The sequence below is a fragment of the Pezoporus occidentalis genome, unplaced genomic scaffold (genome assembly GCF_034315485.1).
Source record: "Pezoporus occidentalis ecotype Australia unplaced genomic scaffold, CSIRO_AGI_Poc_V1 ctg40, whole genome shotgun sequence".
In the NCBI taxonomy this organism is placed as follows: Eukaryota; Metazoa; Chordata; class Aves; order Psittaciformes; family Psittacidae; genus Pezoporus; species Pezoporus occidentalis.
The window spans coordinates 315,847-334,800 of NW_026915725.1; the positions used below are offsets into that span (position 1 = coordinate 315,847).

The following is an 18,954-nucleotide window of genomic DNA, read 5'->3' on the forward strand; positions in this document are numbered from 1 at the left end:
GACTCCACTAGTCACAGACCTCCAGCTAGATTCTGCCCCACTGACCATAACTCTCTGCCTTCTTCCTTCCAACCAGTTCTTGATCCACCTCACTACCTGATCATCAAGCCCACACTTCCTTAGCTTATCTATGAGGATGCTGTGGGAGACAGTATCAAATGCCTTACTGAAATCAAGGAAAACGACATCTACTTCTCTACCATCATCCGCCTAGTTACTTGCTCATAGAAGGCTATAAGGTTGGTCAAACATGACTTCCCCTTGGTAAAGCCATGTTGGCTGCTCTTAATGACCCCCTCATCCTTGATATGCCTAGAGATGGTGTCAAGAATAAGTTGTTCCATCACCTTTCCAGGGATGGAGGTAAGGCTGACTGGTCTATAATTACCCAGGTCCTCCTTCTTGCCCTTCTTCTAGACCGGCGTGACATTTGCCATCCTCCAATCCTCAGGCACCTCACCTGTTTCCCACGACTTACCAAAGATGATGGAGAGTGGCTCAGCAATGACCTCCGCCAGCTCCCTCAGCACCCGCGGGTGTATTCCATCCGAACCCATCGATTTATAGGTGTCCAGATTACTTAACTGATCCCTAACCAAATCCTCATCTACCAAAGCAAACTCCTCCTTTATCCTGACTCCTTCCGGGGCTATAGGAATCTGGGTCCTGCGGGGAGAGTCTGCAGGAGTAAAGACAGAGGCAAAGAAGGCATTCAACACGTCTGCCTTCTTTATATCCTCTGTCTCCAGGGCACCCACCTCATTCAGCAGTGGGCCTATACTGCTTGTGTTAGTTTTATTTGCTGTGTATTTGAAGAAGCCCTTTCTATTGTCCTTGACCCGACTTGCCAGATTAAGTTCCAAAATAGATCCAAAATAGATCCAAATAGATCCATAAAGATAAAATAGCTGTAATAACATTAAGGCTTTTGAGCCTTTTTGCTAGGCAAAATCAAAATTGCTAGGCAAATCAAAACAGGTCTGACACTGTCACAGGAGGTCAGTAGTACATCTGTGTTATGGGTGGCATATATCATATCTCAAAGTCTGCTGTCAGGATTTACAAGTATCAATGTTAAATTAAAAAACAGTAATGCTGCTTGTGTTGGTTTCTGGTTTTTGGTTGGGTTTTTTTGTTTGTTTTTTGGGTTGGGTTTTTGGGGAGTCTTTTTGGTTTTTTTTTTGGTTTTGTTTTGTTTTTAATGCTAGAACCTTTTCTTTTTCTTATTCAATCATAATTTCCTACTAATCTCTGCATGTTCTGTCTAAAACTAGGTATGCTTTATTTTCCACAGATGAAGTGGTCAAAGGCAGGGAGAAGGCTATGGCCTTGTTCTAGTGCCAAGACATAAAAGTCAATACCTAGATTGGAATTCTTCTCACCTACTTCTAAACGTAAACAAAGTAGGTGTTTCTAGCTGAGCTGGGCACTCAAGGCTACCTTTATGATCAGTGGAAAAAGTAGGCACTTTAAGTATGTGATTCATCTGATATTTTAAGCATCTATTCAGAATGAGATGGATCATGTTTTTAAGTTCATTGTTGACTTAATCTCAATTAACAGGAACGTAGGATGGCTATAGGTGACTCGGTCTTAATCATCAGAATGTAGGATGGCTGTAGATGAGTGAATTTAGACAGATGACTCCCATCCCCACACTTCTGAGCATTTCAAATCATCAGTGAATGTCATGTGAAATAGTCTTTTGAAGGCCTACTCTTATTCCAGCTTCTTTATGTATTTGGACACAGGGCTTTGCATGCTTTCTGGCCTTTTTCCCTTGGAGTGCTTTATAAAGATCAGCCTATTTGGTAACAGCCTTAAAAACTAATTGGCAGTTAATAGGAGAATTAATTGATGGGCATCTGCTACGTATCTGTGATCTAACTTTGCCTGACCAACTTTGTGACTGCTTGAGTTTTGTTTACATAGATGATGTGCATGTGATCTGGATCCTACAGTTTTATCTTGCTTCTAGTTCCTCAGCAGGGTTTCAGTTAGACCAGACCTACTGGCTTTTTTCTTTCGCCATTTCACCATAATCTGTACTGTATCTTGAGCTCTTCAGGGAGTGGGCTGCAAAGTATCCTCACATTGTCACATGTTTAGGACAGTTCTATAGACACTGTGTTGGTGAACAAAGAGAGAAGCTATCTGGATTCTGGAGAAAACCTGGACTAAATAAATGTCTCTAAGGAATTTGCAAGAATTAGCTGACCAAAAAACAGCAACATGTGGAAATTTTGTGACATCTGACCAAGACTGATGTCTGAGCAATCAGAAAAGCAAAGTAAAAAATCTAATAATTTCTACACAGATGCAAAGGACCTTATCTGCCTTCTAGTCACTAAAATATACATACATCCTTTCTTTGAGAAATCATATGATCTAAGTTACTCACTGTTCTGAGAAACAGCATTTTGTTGTCTTTACCCAAGATTCACTTTTAAATTTGTATCTTGGCCTTTGAGTTACTTTGGTCTTTATTAGCCCAACTAGCTGTTCTCAGCTATCTGGCACATAAATACATCTGAGAACTTGTTTCTTCTTGCAACACAAATTTAGCCATAGTTAGCAGTTTTCCTGAAGGAGCACCTTTTGTTCACTTGGTATTTTTCAGCTGGTTGGCATCTTTTAGGAGGGAGATTGCAGAGGCAGCATAAAGAGTATCCTTATAGGCTGAGAGGGAATAGGTTATTTGTGCACATTGCAATCTTTATAGTTTTCTCTCTAAATTTAATTAGGATCAAAAAAAGTGTGGTCCATTTTTTTTACAACATTGTCCAGAGGTAACTGGCGAAAAAATACACTCCTAAACTGAAAATTTCACAAATGAGAAGATTAACTTGAAGTGTTGAGATATTATATATTACCTTGGCCGGGTTTTCTGTGTTTTTTGGGTCAGCAATTCACTTCTCTACAAGTTTGAGGTTTGAGAAGTTACTGGGAAAAACATTCTACTATTCCTAGTCCAATGAAGTAAAAGTTAATATGTTTGCACATGAGCTACATGGACTTTTACCTCCTCAATAGTAGAATCCAATTGCTATGAATCAGAAAAAGAAATCTAATGGGATAGATACATGTCTTGTGAGAGTTTTCAAGAGGGAATCAGCAGTTGCCTAACAAAACCTTCTGGTTCACTTAGAAAATAATAGACTTATTCTTTTGTTTGGAAACTCATTTCTTTTCAATTTCATAAAATATGGTGACAATTTAAACTCACTATGTCTTGGTTATAACATATATGTTGCTTCTGCCACTGTGAAGGGTCAGGGTCATGGTATTAATCTGCGACTAAAGCTGTGCAGCTTCTGTGCAGTGAGCATTCTGGATTTTGTGATTTTGTGATGCCTGTGATTTTCCACTGGCTTTACTTACATTAATCTGTATGGTTTACATACTGCCAGGCTGTAGCCAAAGAACGCCAGAAGATTCAGGAAATGGGGCAGGGAATTATTCCATAACTCAGTTATACTTGTCCATAACTCATCTCTTAACAACTTGCAGCTTGTATGTTTTATAAACTAGAATGAAAAATTGGAACTAGTATTTAAACCAAAACAAAACTCAGAGTTTTTAGAGGTTCACTAGCATAGAAAAACTGCCTTGCTGAAGCATATTGTACATATTATAGAGCAGTACTCAGTCTTTCATTAAGCTTTATCAGAATTTGTTTAAATTTTAAGGTATTTTCCATCAGAAAATTACAAAATTGTCTGATTTGAGGGAGTCAAGTTCAACAGAAAATCTGAAAGTCACAAAGCTGTAAATGAAGAATTCTGTTTCACATTTTACTACTTGCTTTAGCTTTCTTGTTTTATAAAAATGCCAATATTTTAATAATATTTTGGGCTGGGGTTCCACTTACTGTTTTTGTTCTAGTAGTTTTTTCATTCCACTGATGAATATTAATGAAATAATTTCTGGTATAACAATAAAGGTTTCTGTAATTGGACCTACTTTCTTTTTGATATCACATAAAACTATTTTGTTCAGTATTTTCTAAAAATACATTGTCTTGGTATGTTCAGTCTTAATTTTGTCAAGTATATTGTATTTTCTATTCAGATTATATATATGCATAATCAGAAGTAGGGTATTATTATACATAAGAATGACAAAATGCCCATGAATAGCAGTTTCCATTCCTGTTATTCAGTCGTAGTCTTGCTATCACAGACATGCACATTAAGGCATCTATCTAGGACTTAGCACAGTAAATAAAATTAACTTTTAATAAGGTAAAAAAATTTTAGCCATAGCTCTAAACAGATGAAAAAATAATCCTTGATATTGCCATGCAAAGTAAAACAACATTTCATTTTCGCGTTGCATTCAGTCATAGTCAGTCTAAATCCAAATACAAATTAAATAATTTAAAAAACTCCAAGTAGGTACAGTATTTATAGAGATGTTTGTGAGCCAAAAGGTGTATAATTTGCATTTTATGTAGTTTTGGTTTCTCTCAAGAAACTGAAATGCACTATAACTTTACTGTGATGTTTGTATTTTTTAATGCATGTATCTGTATTTTACTACAGATTGGGCAACACATTTGGAATCATCTTCTTTATAGTCCTGTTAGTACTTTTATTGCTTGTGCTTCAATAATGCTTTTAGGTTTCAGCTGAAAGTTGGAAACAAAGATACTGGGAAAAGGCATCTAGCCAGTAGCAGGCAGGAATTTTGTCAAACGCTCCAGGACCACTAGTGTCTTGAATCCAGGTATGGTGCCTTTCTCATAAAGCCGTCCTTTCTCTAGCATCAGTTGTGACAATTCTAAATTCTGATACAGGTCTCTGCTCTAGGAAGATCAGTCCAAGTAGTATAATTATGCTACATATCACATCAGAGGGTTCAAGCAAAAGGAAAGAGGAAATGTGTGCTGTAAAGAGATCTGTACCAGGATAGATATTGCATATGTCTCTTGTACAGTCTCAGCTATCTGAAAAGCTAATGTTTCTGCCTGGTGGCAGTTCATCTGCAAAAACTTCAATAGTGTTTACCCTTTCCTGAGATGACTCTAGAGGAAATTTTGTATCTTTCTTTCCTAGCCTACTGAATTGAAATCATAGTTTCAAAATTTAAAGTTTTGAGTTTACTAGGAAGGGTTATAATTTGAATGGGACATGTGATATTGAAATCTTAAGCCTGTGTATTTTGTTATCTATCTTCTGTATCTGTGATCATACATACCAGAGATCAATCCTCTTTTTTTTTTAAAGAAGAGAAGGAAATATTTGGTAAGTTTAATATTTCCAAAATTTCATGGTAATAAAAATCCGTGAATATATCTAATAGAAAACAGGGCTAAAACCAGAATGCAGGAGGTCATTTAGCCCACCTGCTTGCCTCCAAAGCAGCATCAATTCTTTGTGTGTCTTCTGGACAAATATTTCTGTAACTTTCCTATGGTGGAGATTTCATAACTGCTGTAAGCCATTATTCCAAAATGAAAATATTCTTACCATTAAAAAAGTTTATCTAATATCTAGAATAAATCAGCCCTCATGCCATTCAATCCCATTATTTTTTTGTTTTACCTACAATGGACGTGGAAGACAGATTATTGTTTTTGTAGCTGTTCCTTAAACCACCACCTTGTTCTCATCTCTAGAGTAAACAACACCAGTTCTGTTTTTCTGCTTAGATCATACTTTTGAGATATTTTGCTGTCCCCTTCTGATCTTCATCAAATTGATCACTATCTTTTCTGAGGCATGATACCTAGAACAAGCATGAGTACTTAAGCTGTTGTTTTATTAGTGCCAAAACAAAAACGGATGATTTCGTCTATCTTACAGGTTACAAATATTGTTATAAGTCTCTCTGTGAAGTTTGGTTTTTTGTCTGACAGCACTGTGGTGTTGATAGGCAATATCTATGTTGTGTTCCATTGTTAACACCAGAGTTTTCTCTGAAGTTCTGCAAACTAATCACGATCTTTGGCATCAGCCAGTTCTCTCACTACCATAAAGCAGATTCTGTTAAGGTCAGCTGATATGAAACAATCTTAAGTTTTCTAAGTATTTACTGAATAGTTATGTCTTTAGCAGAAGCAGAGTGTTTACTACATCTTCATTGACATTAATGGTACATTATTAGAACACAGTAAAGACTAATGCATTAAAAAAAGACCCATTAATGTTTTTAGCTTTCTTGGTTTCATTTGTTGAACACTTGCTATTGACTAGGTTTTTTTCTTCTTGATTATTATGAATGTATCAATGAAATTATGATTTTAACCTGTGTGTCCCTTGGTAGTTTTATTTTGGTTTGTGCTCTTATATGCTTATGTTATTCTTTTATTTTCATTCTTAGTTATTTGATGTTGTCTTCATTCTCTGTTTCTTGAGTTTCAGCCAACTGAAGGGTTCATGATTTTACCTAATTAATCTCTTTCTATACTTTCTGGTTTTCATCCTCAATGAGATTTTTGCTTTTGTACTCATTATATAATTTTTAAAAGGCACTAATGCCTCTTCTGAGCTTCCTCTTTGCTTCTTTCCAATTACATCATGCCTTCTGGTTTTCTGAGTTTACCAAACAACAATGGATGAATTTCTGGCCTCCTACTAGCTTTAATTTAATTGCTATTTTATCACTGCCATCTAAAAACATTGGTTTAGGTGTGAAACATCTTGGGCTACCAACCTTCAAACTTTCCTGACTTTCATTGGGAATCAGTATGATTTCAGCTGCTTTAGGAGGTAATGGCCACAAAATAAGTGCAAAGGTACTTTTTGCCATTTTTTTTCACTATAAAATTCACTTAACAAACTTACAGGGAAAAAAGTTAAATGCTTAAGAATATTAGAATATGTCCCTGTAGCTAATTTCCATGTTTTCCTCCCATTGGAACCCTTGTGGCTTGAGAAGCCCTAGTATGACCTTAAATACTATTTTTAACAAATATTGTCACCAGTAACTAAATGGGTACCTCTTTTCTACCACTGCTGTTGTTGAGGAGCCACCATAACTTTAGATTATAGAATTGTAGAATGGTTTGGCTTGGAGGAGACCTTTGAAGATTATCTAGGTCCAAATGCCCTGCCACGGACCAGGACATCTTCCACTAGGTCATTGGGCAATGTGTGTTAGGTGTGCTGTATTTGAACGTGTTTCTGCCAAAAGGTCACAGGAGCAGTATCCAGCATTCCCTAAGATCACAATGAAGAATTTCTGAAGGCACAAGAATTTTTAAATGGAGAAAGATAGGACACTAAGAAAGCCAGGGAAAAGGTGCCTGGATGCAGCCGAAAGTTTGTACATCTTCCATCTTGCTGTACATTCAGAATGGACTAACTGATGCATGAAGTCATGTTGGGAGCAATATTGCCAAATATAGATGTTTCTAGTATAGTGGTGGCTAAATCAGTGAGGTCGGACTCACAGATATCAAATGCATATACGATCTTACCATAGTCTAAAGCAGCTGCCTTTGTATACATACATTAAAAGTTTTAACTAGATTAATCTGTTCATTATTGTTATTAGAAAAGTGTTAAACACCTAAAAAGTGAATGAAATGCAGGCTTTGCTACATGTTCTTTATAGTTTTGTAATTGCCAGTGGTGAGCTCTAGTATCGGGAGAGACATTACAAGTACATTTGCACAGAAGATGTTTTACTGATAACATAGCATTGATATGGTTTATTTTAATTTAATTTGTGGATATATATGTTAAACCACTGTATGGGAAGAGGGGCACATTTTAAACTAAGTCTGTGTTTAATTTCAAGCCTTAAAATTGATTGTTGATCTGCCAGTAGAGTTTATTTTGCATCCAACATATCAGATTTCAAATGGTGTAACGACATGATGCAGATTTTATGTCAACTTAATGGAGAGGTAACTATTTCCATGCATGTTAAAACCTATGCTGTAAGTACTGCAAGACTTACTGTAATGATAGCTTCAAGAAACAAAAAATAATTGTTGAAACCATCAGTAATATTTCTTATTTTGTAGAACTGATGCTTCAGCACATATGAAAAATATTTTATTGTGGTTTTACTTTAAAAACACTTAAAGTGGTGCATGCATTTTGAAAGCTGAAAAAATAAAATGCATTTATGTATTTTATATGAAGTTCTATTTCTTGTTGAATAGAAGAGAATTTAAAGTGATTTATTTTTTAAAAATCTGGTCCATATTAGGTGTCATATGCGAACCATTATACATGTAAAATAAGTGAATTATGAATTACTATGTTATGTATAAATGTAGATTCACTGTAGGAGAAACGACCCTCAAAAGAAGAGATGTTGCTTGTCAGATTAGTGATATACTTCTTACATTTATGTCAAATAATAAAAAGGCAAGTTTTCCCTTTAAGCACCTATTGCAAAATTTTTATAATACAAAGCAAAGTAAATCTCAAAGTCTATACTATATGAAAAGACCACAAATGTCATAAAAGAACAGCTGTTAGTCCTTTGAGCTACAGAATATTCTGTGTAGTGTTGTAATCATATCTTATAGATTATTTTTTTATAGACTTGAGCTTGATGTGTGTGGATAAGCTAGTTTCTCTAGGGAGACAATGTTACAATATTATATTCCTAGGACATGTTTTCAAAATACGTTCTTAAAGCAAGACACGTTTCATTTTCTTCTGAAGTCAAGATGATAATGAAGATCAAAAAAAAGATAACATAAAAAAATCGTAAGAATCTTCCTTTAGGACACTATATGTTGCAGATGTTAAAAAAATTACTCTTATAAAAACAGTTTTCTGTGGGGAAATTTTATGGAAATCTATTGTTACAAGAAGTGTAAGTAAAAATTATCTATGAAGTGCCATCCTCATACACTTTATTGATTTATCAGAAGTGTTCCAACTGATGTAAGTTACTGAACTTTATGAAGTATTTTTCTCACATTCTTTTTGGCTGTATTTTCTCACAATTCTCTGCTACATTTATGGTATCAGTTGAAGAGCATGTCAAATTTAAAGCCTTTTTTTACTGTATTTGTCCTACTGTTTCTGTTTAAATTTAAGAAATATGCTGCAAAATTCTGCTTTTGTTAGAGCTTCTTGTTTCATATTAGCAAATATTATTCATTTTTTTAATATTCTGTATTTCAGTATGCTGTGTACAATTCAGCAAAATACTTTCCTCTGGAAAGGATTGTCTCAAAGTTTTTTACAGTTTCAGAACTGTAATTTGAAAGAGATGGGCTTAGGATGGGAGCCAAAGCTTCCCTGGAATTCCAGAGGCATGTGGGAGGTGGATATTGTAGTTTGATTTACTAGGTGCTCGAAGTTGTAACTTCCACATTAGCACCAGTTGGCATTGCTCATGCACTCCAGCTTCTGTTGTAGCTACATGGTAGCACAGCCCTTTTAATTTCTGTGCAGCTGGGTTCATCCCCAATTTGATTAATAGGAAATCTATACTACAGCTTCAAAAGGATCCATTGTTATCATGTGGTTTAACTTTCTGCATACCATAGGGTGTATTCTTTGATCTTTTTCTTGCTTTTAGTCTAGTAGCTCTGACTGAAATAGAGCTCATCTTTTAGAAAAACTTCCAGTCTTGACTGAAAAATTTCCACTGCTGGAAATCTTATCACTCTATGTAATTTATTCCAAAGAATAATTAAGCACACAATAGAAAGCTAGCTCTTTACTACTCATCTAAATTTTAGTACCTTTAACTTCACATCAGCAAACATCTGTGCTAGACTGTAGAGCTCTCTGTGATCACGTGCCTATCCTCATGGATTTATTTATTCATTATGAATAAATCATACCTTAATTTCTTTTTAATAATCTAAACAGTGCTTCTCATATTTGTCTTAATGCAACAATTTTCCAGGCTAAAAATAAGTTTTATTTCTCTTTTCTGAATAATCTCCATATTTTCACTTTCCTTCTAGAATGGTATAAAGGAATTTTCTACACAGAATTTCAGTAGTAGTTGCACAAGTGCCTAAAAAGAGATAATACCTGTGTTCCTATCCAGTACTTTGAATTATACATCCCAAAATTCATCTTTTAATCAAGTGTTACATTGTAATTTCAAGTTCATATTCAGCATCCTAAGTCTTTTTATATGCTCTGGTTTCCAGGATAGAACTTCTACATTGAGCTATATCCTGTTTTCATTATTTCTAAGTGTATGACCTTTAAATTAGACATAAAAGAAACTGTATTGGGCGCATCAAAAGATAACGTATCCCAGTAACCTGACTGCAGCAGGAAGTGTGACAGAGTGATCAGGATGGAAGTCTTCTGTGGTTAAAGCTCATCTTTTGCACTCCAGATTACCTGCCTTCTGATTTCCACAAATGTGGGAGACTTGACTGCGTAACTTACAGTAGTGTGAAACACTGTTCATATTCTACCAAGGCAGAAGAAACCCAGGACCCTAAATGAATGCTCAGGGTGAAGTAAGAACACACAACTTTCTGCTACTTTCTAATTACTTTCTAATACTCTCCAAGCTGCCACTTGTTCTTAGCTCAGGGAGTTGAAAACTGAATGAGATACCTAAGTTTTTACTGACCGTCGGTGAAAACTTTTAACTTTCATGCAGAATCCTTTTGCAACTAGTTCTACTAGTCTGTTACCTCATTTAAAGAACCAAGTCCTTTTTCATATTTTCAACCTCAATCCTACTATACCTCATTATTAAAAGATATTATATCTGTATTTAAAGAGACATTGGACAGTCAATCCCTGCCTGTCATGCTCAGTGCCATCCCTGACACTGTAGACCTCTGTCATACCCTTTTAGGCATCTGTCTTCTAGACTGAAAATATTTGGATTATCTTTTCTGCTCTTTGAAAGTTTTCCAGTGCTATAGTAACCTTACTGAAACTGGGGCTGCAGAACTACATGAACTTTTTAAGGTATATGTGAACCCCCAATTTCTTCTGTCATATACTGACATTATCTGTTCACTATTTTTTTCCTAATATTCCATATTGGTTTTATTTCCGTCTACCCTAACTTCAGGATATCATTTCTAATTTTTAATGGACAGCTGAAAAAGTATGATTTCATCTATGGAGTTAAGATAATTTTTTCTGATGTGCATCATTTCTCATGTGCTGTTTTATTGCCCTCTTAGGGGGGCAAGTTCTTCAGCAGTTTGTCACAGCTGGGCCTGAATCATAATATCAATAAGCTTGATCACATAACCAGTCTTTCAGGGTGTTTATAAGTGTGTTGAATTGTGTAACTTCAACATAGATCCATGGAACTCCACTAACTTGTATCCCTTTATTGAACTGAGTTTTTGCTCCTATCCTCAGTTTCTAACTCTTTAGTCATTCTTTTCAATCCATGCAATGACTTTTCCTCTTATAACATTGTGGCTTATTCTCCTTAAAAGCTATCAGGGAGGAGCTTTGTAAAAATCCTTATGGAGTTCAGTTAGGCGTATCAACTAGCTTGGTAAATTTTGAAAGGATCTGATAACAGATCCATGGTGACTCTCATATTGTTTCAAGAATATCATATTTAGACAGATGTCTGCTAATTCTTTATTACAATCTACCAATTTGTCCAGCACAGATATTTGCTAAAAGGCCTTGGATAACCCTTGAACTGTTTTCAAAGTTGACATCACATTTTTTGTTTCCCAGGACATTGGCAACAGGGCAATTTGAAGTGAAAGGGTAAATGCCACTTTTACTGAATCAACTATTTTACCATTTCCTTTAAAACTCAGTTGAATACTGTCTAATAATGGCAGTTTGTTACTCTTCACAATGTCAGAGTTTTTTAATAAAAATTTCCTACAGTGGCTTCAGTTTCAGAAAAATCCTCTGACATGTCCACAATAGAAGATACACATTGGAATCACTTTGGTTTCTTCCAGAGTGAATACCAATGCAAAGAATGCAAGTAGCTTCTCTAAAATGTCTGTATATTCATTGTGTGTTCTTTTGCTATCTGCAAGACACTCTTAGAAAACTCACAATACTTGACTGCCTAATTTACTAGACTGTTCACAGCAAGCCGTATTAGTTATTTGTCACACCGTGCTATTCTTTCTCCAATCTTTGTGCCATTTCCAGACATAATCATAGAATCATAGAATAGTTTCGGTTGGAAGGTACCCGAAGTATCATCTAGTTCCAACTCCCAGCCATGGGCAGGGATAACTTCCACTAGACAAGGTTGCTCAAAGCCCCATCCTCCTGGCTGTGAGCGCTTCCACATATGGCGCAGCCACAGCTTCTCTGGGCAACCTGTGCCAGTGTCTCACCACACTTTCAGTGAAGAACTTTTCCCTAATATCTAGCCTAAATCTCCCCTCTGTCATCTTAAAGCCAGTAATTCTATTTCCTATCAAGTCTGTGTTACTTAACACCATAGAACTGAAATGCTCTAACATGTTTCTTATTTAGTAGTAGTTTAACTAGTACTGTTGAATAGACTATGTTTTATATTAAATGTGTTTTACTCATTTGTTTATTTGTTTATTTTAGGGAGGTAATCCAACAGCTACTGTGATTGCGCTGTGTTCGATGAAAGATTTCAATCTGGCTCAAGAAACTTGTCAGATGGCCATCAGAGACATTGGATGTCTTGAAGTGTTAATTAATTTGCTTGATACGGAAGAAATTAAATGTCAGGTAAGTAGCTTTGTCAAATAGAGCAATGGATATGTCTTTTCTCTTAGAATATTTTTTCAATTTCCAAAGTTATATAGTATAAAGAAAATGGATTTCTTATTTCTGTATTTTCTTGATTTAAAGGATTAAAAAAGAAAATCTGTTTCTTTAACTTTCAGTTTCTTTCTTCTGATTCAATTTCACAGATAAAATATTTTAGATAGCCCATAATTTTAAATAACTTTTCTGTTTGTGTATACTTAAATAATGTTTAACTTGTTATTTTCCATTATTTAGATCGGTTCATTAAAAATCCTGAAGGAAATTAGTCAAAATACCCTGATCAGACATGCAATTGCAGATCTTGGGGGCTTAGAGATTATGGTGAAAATATTGGACTCTCCGGATAGAGAACTAAAATGTCTGGCAGCTGAAACAATTGCTAATGTTGCTAGATTTAAGCGAGCACAAAGGACAGTTAGGCAGCATGGAGGAATCAAGAGACTGGTAAGCAGACATTAAAATTTATACCCTTTTCATATGCACTTTTTTGTTCAAAAAAATGTGTGGTGTTGTATACATGATTCTTGTGGTAGTCTTTACCAGAATTAAAAAGCAGTATAATATCAAACTTTCCTGTAGATAATTAAAAAATTGGGTTTTTTAGGTTGGGCTGTTGGATTGTGATGCAGTGGGATCAACCAGTCTAATACCATACCAAGCAAAAGATAGTGAAATGGCACGTTGTGGAGCTTTGGCACTCTGGAGCTGCAGCAAAACCACCAAAAACAAAGCAGCAATCCATAAAGCTGGTGGCATTCCATTATTAGCTAGATGGCTCAAATGTTCACATGCAAACATCTTAACTCCAGTAGTGGGGACGCTACAAGAATGTGCCTCAACGGTAAGTAAACACATGGAGCTGCGTTATTTCTAAACATTAAAACAGTTGGCTACTAAAAGGAAGCATGCTTTTGACTTAAACCAGGGCAATTACCCATCTGGAAGTTGATGCTTTGTGTGACCAAAGTGCTTTGAGAAAGTCACAGCTTGTAATGAAGTAAAGACAACAACTTTTTTTTATTTAAAAGGCTGGGAGTTCTTTGTGAAAGAAAACATAAGGAAATGAAATCCTTAACCAGCTTTATTTTTCTGCTGCTTTTTTTTTGTTTTGTTTTGGGGTTGTTTTTTTTTTGTTTGTTTGGGTTTTTTTTTTGTCATACTTGACAAGTTTGGCAACTTAAGATGCTATATTCTGGTTAATCAGTACATTTGAATTCTGCAAAGCTAACCTGCAGGTGTGGCCAAAAAGATCCAATGCAGTGCAGGACAGTATGGTTTTCAATGGCCTTGTGAATTGGGTAAGATGACGTCTGACCAATTGCAAAAAGAAGAAAGCAATATATGTGATTTTTTTACAGATTGCCTTGGCAGGTTTCACAGGTCTGAGTATATTCAGTTTTTAAATTTGAATGCAAGTAGTTTGTACCATTGCCACATAAGATGAGTGGTTATTTTTCTTTTTCTGGACTCTTACTTGACATTAAGGTAAAAATTATACATAAGTTCTCTTGATGAATTTTAAACATGGAAGGCATGACTTTTCAAAAGATTTTACATTTTAAAACACTTCGTATTTTCAAAATTAGCTTCCTGAAACTGCACAGGTTTATGCATGCTCCATGAGACAGCAACCTGATAGATTTTAGTTTCAGTAAGTCTGTATTGAGAAGGAGAAGTTTTTGAGATTTCTTATTTGGCTGAATTTGGAAATAACACTAAATGGATCTCTTTCTTACACAAATGTTTTCCCTCTCTTAAATAATGGTCCCCTGTTACAATGCCTGTGGTTTAAAATTTGGAAGAAAAGGTCATGAAAAAAATTAATTCTCAGAACAGTTTTCTAACCTTGTTCTAGTAATACACCTGTTGAAGGGAGTGGGTATTTCATGATCCCATTTTGAAGCATCTTTTTCTTCCTTGGCTGTGAGCAGGGAGTCTGGACACCTTTCAGAATATACTGAATTCTGTTTAAGCCAGGTGGGTACAAAATCAGCATTGCAGCGCCTGGTTATAAATGTGATTTGAGCACTGCAGAGAATTTATGTATTTGATTAACTTAGAGAATAGAATAGTTATTTTCAAAGCAATGCAGATGACTTGTGCTGAAAATATAGTCCAAGGCTTCTCAATATCAAAGCCTAGAATTGTAGCACTGTATTATTACTGTGACTAGTATTATTAACTGTTAATATTCAGGATTTAAAGATGCAGTTTACCTTTTTAGCCAACTTACAGACTTGCAATTAAGACAGAAGGAATGATTGAGTACCTTGTGAAAAATCTGAGTAGTGAACATGTGGAGCTTCAGATGCATTGTGCAAGTGCCATATTTAAGGTAATTTTGTTGTTATAATCAGTAGATCAGTTCCACGATTAGCCCTTTGTTTTCATGTGGTTGTCCATTTTAATATTTCTGGTTTTACTATTTCTCTAATGTGTTTATAAAAATGTTGATGGTCTTTGGATAATTCATGAGAATATTTTAGCTGCATGTTTAATATTGTAATTAAATTCCTAATTGCTCTTCTTGTGTACAAGCCCTAAATTGCACAGGTAGCAATGGAGAGAGGTAGGGCATACAGTGCAAAGAGCTGCTTTATTTTTTTAATGGATTTTTTGCTCACAAGGGGGACAATGTGACAGTATAAGGACTGCTGCATATATAGGAACAGTTGCTGTCAAATTCTCTTGGTCAGTTGTTAGCATATTCAGATACTTTAATATAATATTTATGTTTTCTTCTGTATTAGCTTTTACTAGTTGCAACATAATACACCTAGCTTTTGAAGAAATAATTTTAACATTTCACATTGTATATATATTTCTTGTACAGTGTGCAGAAGATAAAGAAACACGTGACCTGGTTAGACAGCATGGAGGTCTACAGCCACTGTCTGTTCTGCTTGCTAACTCTGAAAACAAACAACTTTTAGCAGCTGTGACAGGAGCAATCTGGAAATGTGCAATCAGTGAAGAAAATGTGGCAAAGTAAGAATTTAATTTTACATTATTATGTTTTGATTTTATGGGCCTCTGTAGTTTTCAAAATTGTTATGTCATGACTCTTCAAAAACATACTTTAAAATATGTTAGGCTTTCAGCTCTGGTTTCATAGTGCCACCTGACCTCATCAGAGTACTGTGGAGATAGACAGCATTAAGTTCCTAGCATCTTAAGAGTCAATGGGGACAATTGGTGCCTCAGTTAAGATATAGGACACTGAGTCAGGAGGAGTACTAGCACATACTAAATGTTTAATACATAGATGTATCTCATATCCCCACTCTCTCTGTAGTTTACAAACCAGGACTGCTGCTGCATGGTAGAGAGAGTAGCTAGCACACTTAGAGTTCACGTTTTATGTCAATAGAGATAGAGCAAATTATCCCATTCTAGGGTAGATATCTAATACACATTAGGTTCATCTACTTTAGAAATATATACTGTAATCTAAGATAATTAGCCCAGACACCTCTCTCCTTGACTACAGAAGGTCTCAGAAAAGTATCTCAACCTGTACACCCAACTTGCAAATGAGTGGAATTAACTGATGAGAGTCTATTGTAGGTACCTACAACCTCTCAGCATCAGGGTCCTGAGTGATTATCTGAGAATGTGACAGCAGGAGTTATCACCCTCTGCCTTTCATGGAACCACTTAATGATTGAGAGTTCTCAGTCTTCTCATCTAAAATTGATGTATCATATTCATTCACCATACTTAAAAAATAAAAGCGACCAACCTGCTTCACTGGAATATATGCTAGGTTTCCTGCTGAAGTTATGCTGCTTTGTACAGACGGATGTAAGATTCATAGGCTGGAGTGCATATCAGTAAAAGGTAACCTCTCTCTGCAGCCCTAATTTTAGTGTACTGCGCTGGACTAGCATATATGATAGATTACTGATGGATAAAAATCACAAAAATTCTAGTAATAAAGGTTTATAGTCTGGCTTTTTCCTGTTCCAAATGAGTTCCCAAGCTGTTGGTATACAAAGCCATGGTCTTTACATACTCTGCTGCTTTTTGCATTCTTGATTGCACAGTAACCTGTTTTTCAGAATGATATATTCTTTTCTGTGGGCTTTGGGTACCTGCACGGAGACATCCCGGTTCTGGATCAGTAAGTGATGAGGTAGACTGAATGGCTCCCTCTGTACTAGTAAAATAAATTGGGTCAAACCTTTCAGGGTTAAGGCACTACGTTATGTTTCTCCATGCTGTTTAACTTTTTATGACAGTCCCTTACACAGTTTGGCCGGTGCCAGCAAGTGCTCCTCCAGACAGTGCCCAGACACTTCTTGGGAACAGTGCAGGCAACAGCTTGTTTCCATTAGGCAGAATGGGTGAGGCCACCCTGAATTGTGAGGGTAAGAGATTTTAGACATATGGATGTTCTGTTGTGCTTATTCTCCTCAGGGCTAGAGAATGAACCCCTGCCTTTTTTATTTATTATACTAATAAATAGCTGTAGCAAATAATTCTGCCAAATTCAAACAGATTTTTGCTGGGCTTCTCATACATCTTTGGCAAGTACTTGAAGCTCCACAAAGGTTACTACCCAGGCATAGCTCCAGGCTTGAGCATGTATCATGTAGTGCTGAGTCTGAAGCAGTAAACTCTACCCAAACTCAGGATGGGAGGGCACTGCAGGACAGGGACAGAGGATAATATGAGAACACATAAGTAGATTTAGAGGGATGAGCTTGAGTCTGGCATGAAGCTAGAACTATCAAACCCTGCTGGTTCATGCATGTATCTTCAAACTACTCTACGGTATTTCCTATACCTGAAGTACATTGTTGAGATGTTCCAACTCATCAGTGAGCTGGTACAGGTGCCTTGGACTAGCTAGCTCAGATTCTGCTTTGCTTGCAAGCGGCCGTACTGCTTCTGGACACAAGATGGCCCGAGCCAACAGCTCTGTCAGAGCATAGCCTGCCCATTGCAGAGCCAGCTCATACCATTCCCTCTGTGAAGCAGCGGATGTGTAACACAGATAAAGTAGCCAGAGAAAATCAGAGTATTTTTTTTTAATTGTTTTAAATTGTTTTTTTTTTTGCTACTCTTTTTTCATGCTGTTGATGTTTTCTTTTGAAAAAAAGAGATATTTCCAAGTTATAGCAAACAGAAAAATTTCTCTCTAAGGATGGACTTGGTTGATAAAAAATGACAGTTCCTTATTCCTCAGTTACTCTAATAGTTATACTGATAAACCAGATTGGAAAGATTAACTTTTATTGAAGCAGTTCTAGTCCTGCCATCAAAATATAAAAAATATTGTATCTTCTGTATGAAAGAAAAGACACATGTATAACTGGTTGTTGGGGCTGTTCAGCCAGGAGAAGCGAAGGCTGCGTGGTGATCTCATAACAGCCTTCCAATATCTGAAGGGCACCTACAGTCCCCCCCAGGGAGGAACTCTTCATCAGGGACTGTAGCAGTAGGACAAGAGGTAATGGCTTCAAAGTAGAACAGGGGAAGTTCAGGTTAGATATAAGGAAAACGTTCTTTACTGTGAGGGTGGTGAGGCACTGGAACAGGTTGCCCAAGGAGGTGGTAAATGCTTCATCCCTGGCAGTGCTCAAAGCCAGGCTGGACAGAACCTTGGGCAACATGGTTTAGTGCGAGGTGTTCCTGCCCATAGGAGGGGCATTTGGACTAAATGATCTTAAGATCCTTTCCAGCCCTAACTATTCTGTGATTTGACGCTCCAGGGCAGCCATGGTTGCAGCGATCATGAGGTGGTCGAATTCCTGATCCTCAAGACAGTGAGAAGAGCGTGCAGCAAGCTCACTGCCCTGGACTTCAAAAGAGCAGACTTTGGTCTCTTCAGGAACCTGCTTAGTAAGGTTCCATGGGATATAGCCCTAGAGGGCAGGGGGGCCCAAGACTCTTGGTTGATATTCAAGGATCGCCTGCTACAAACTCAGGAGTGTTGCATCCCAGTTAGAAGGAAGTGCAGCAGGAGGGCCAGGAGACCTCCACAGATGGATAAGGAGCTGCTGAGGAAAATTCAAAGGAAAAAAGGAGGCTTATAGAAGGTGGAAGCAAGGACAGGCAGCCTGGGAAGAATACAGGAATATTGTCCAGGAAGCTAGGGACCAGGTTAGGAAAGCTAAGGCCCAGTTAGAATTAAGTTTGGCAACGGATGTAAAAGACAAGAGGAAGGGCTTCTATGAGTACATAGCAAATAAAAGACAGACTAGGGACAATGTAGGCCTCCTCCGGAAGCTATCAGGAGAGCTGGCTACCCTGGATTTTGAGAAGGCTGAGGTTCTGAATGACTTCTTTGCCTTGGTCTTCACTGGCA

General features: G+C 36.7%; 1 protein-coding gene across 1 annotated transcript in view; it reads left to right on the forward strand.

Moving 5' to 3' along the window:
• Positions 1–18,954, forward strand: part of ODAD2 (outer dynein arm docking complex subunit 2) — a 92,581-nt gene that overhangs the window by 21,366 nt on the left and 52,261 nt on the right. Inside the window, 5 exon segments of the mRNA XM_062633541.1 lie at positions 12,453–12,599; positions 12,876–13,085; positions 13,246–13,482; positions 14,866–14,976; positions 15,475–15,629. Of these exon segments, the coding sequence (XP_062489525.1) occupies positions 12,453–12,599; positions 12,876–13,085; positions 13,246–13,482; positions 14,866–14,976; positions 15,475–15,629 (860 nt within the window).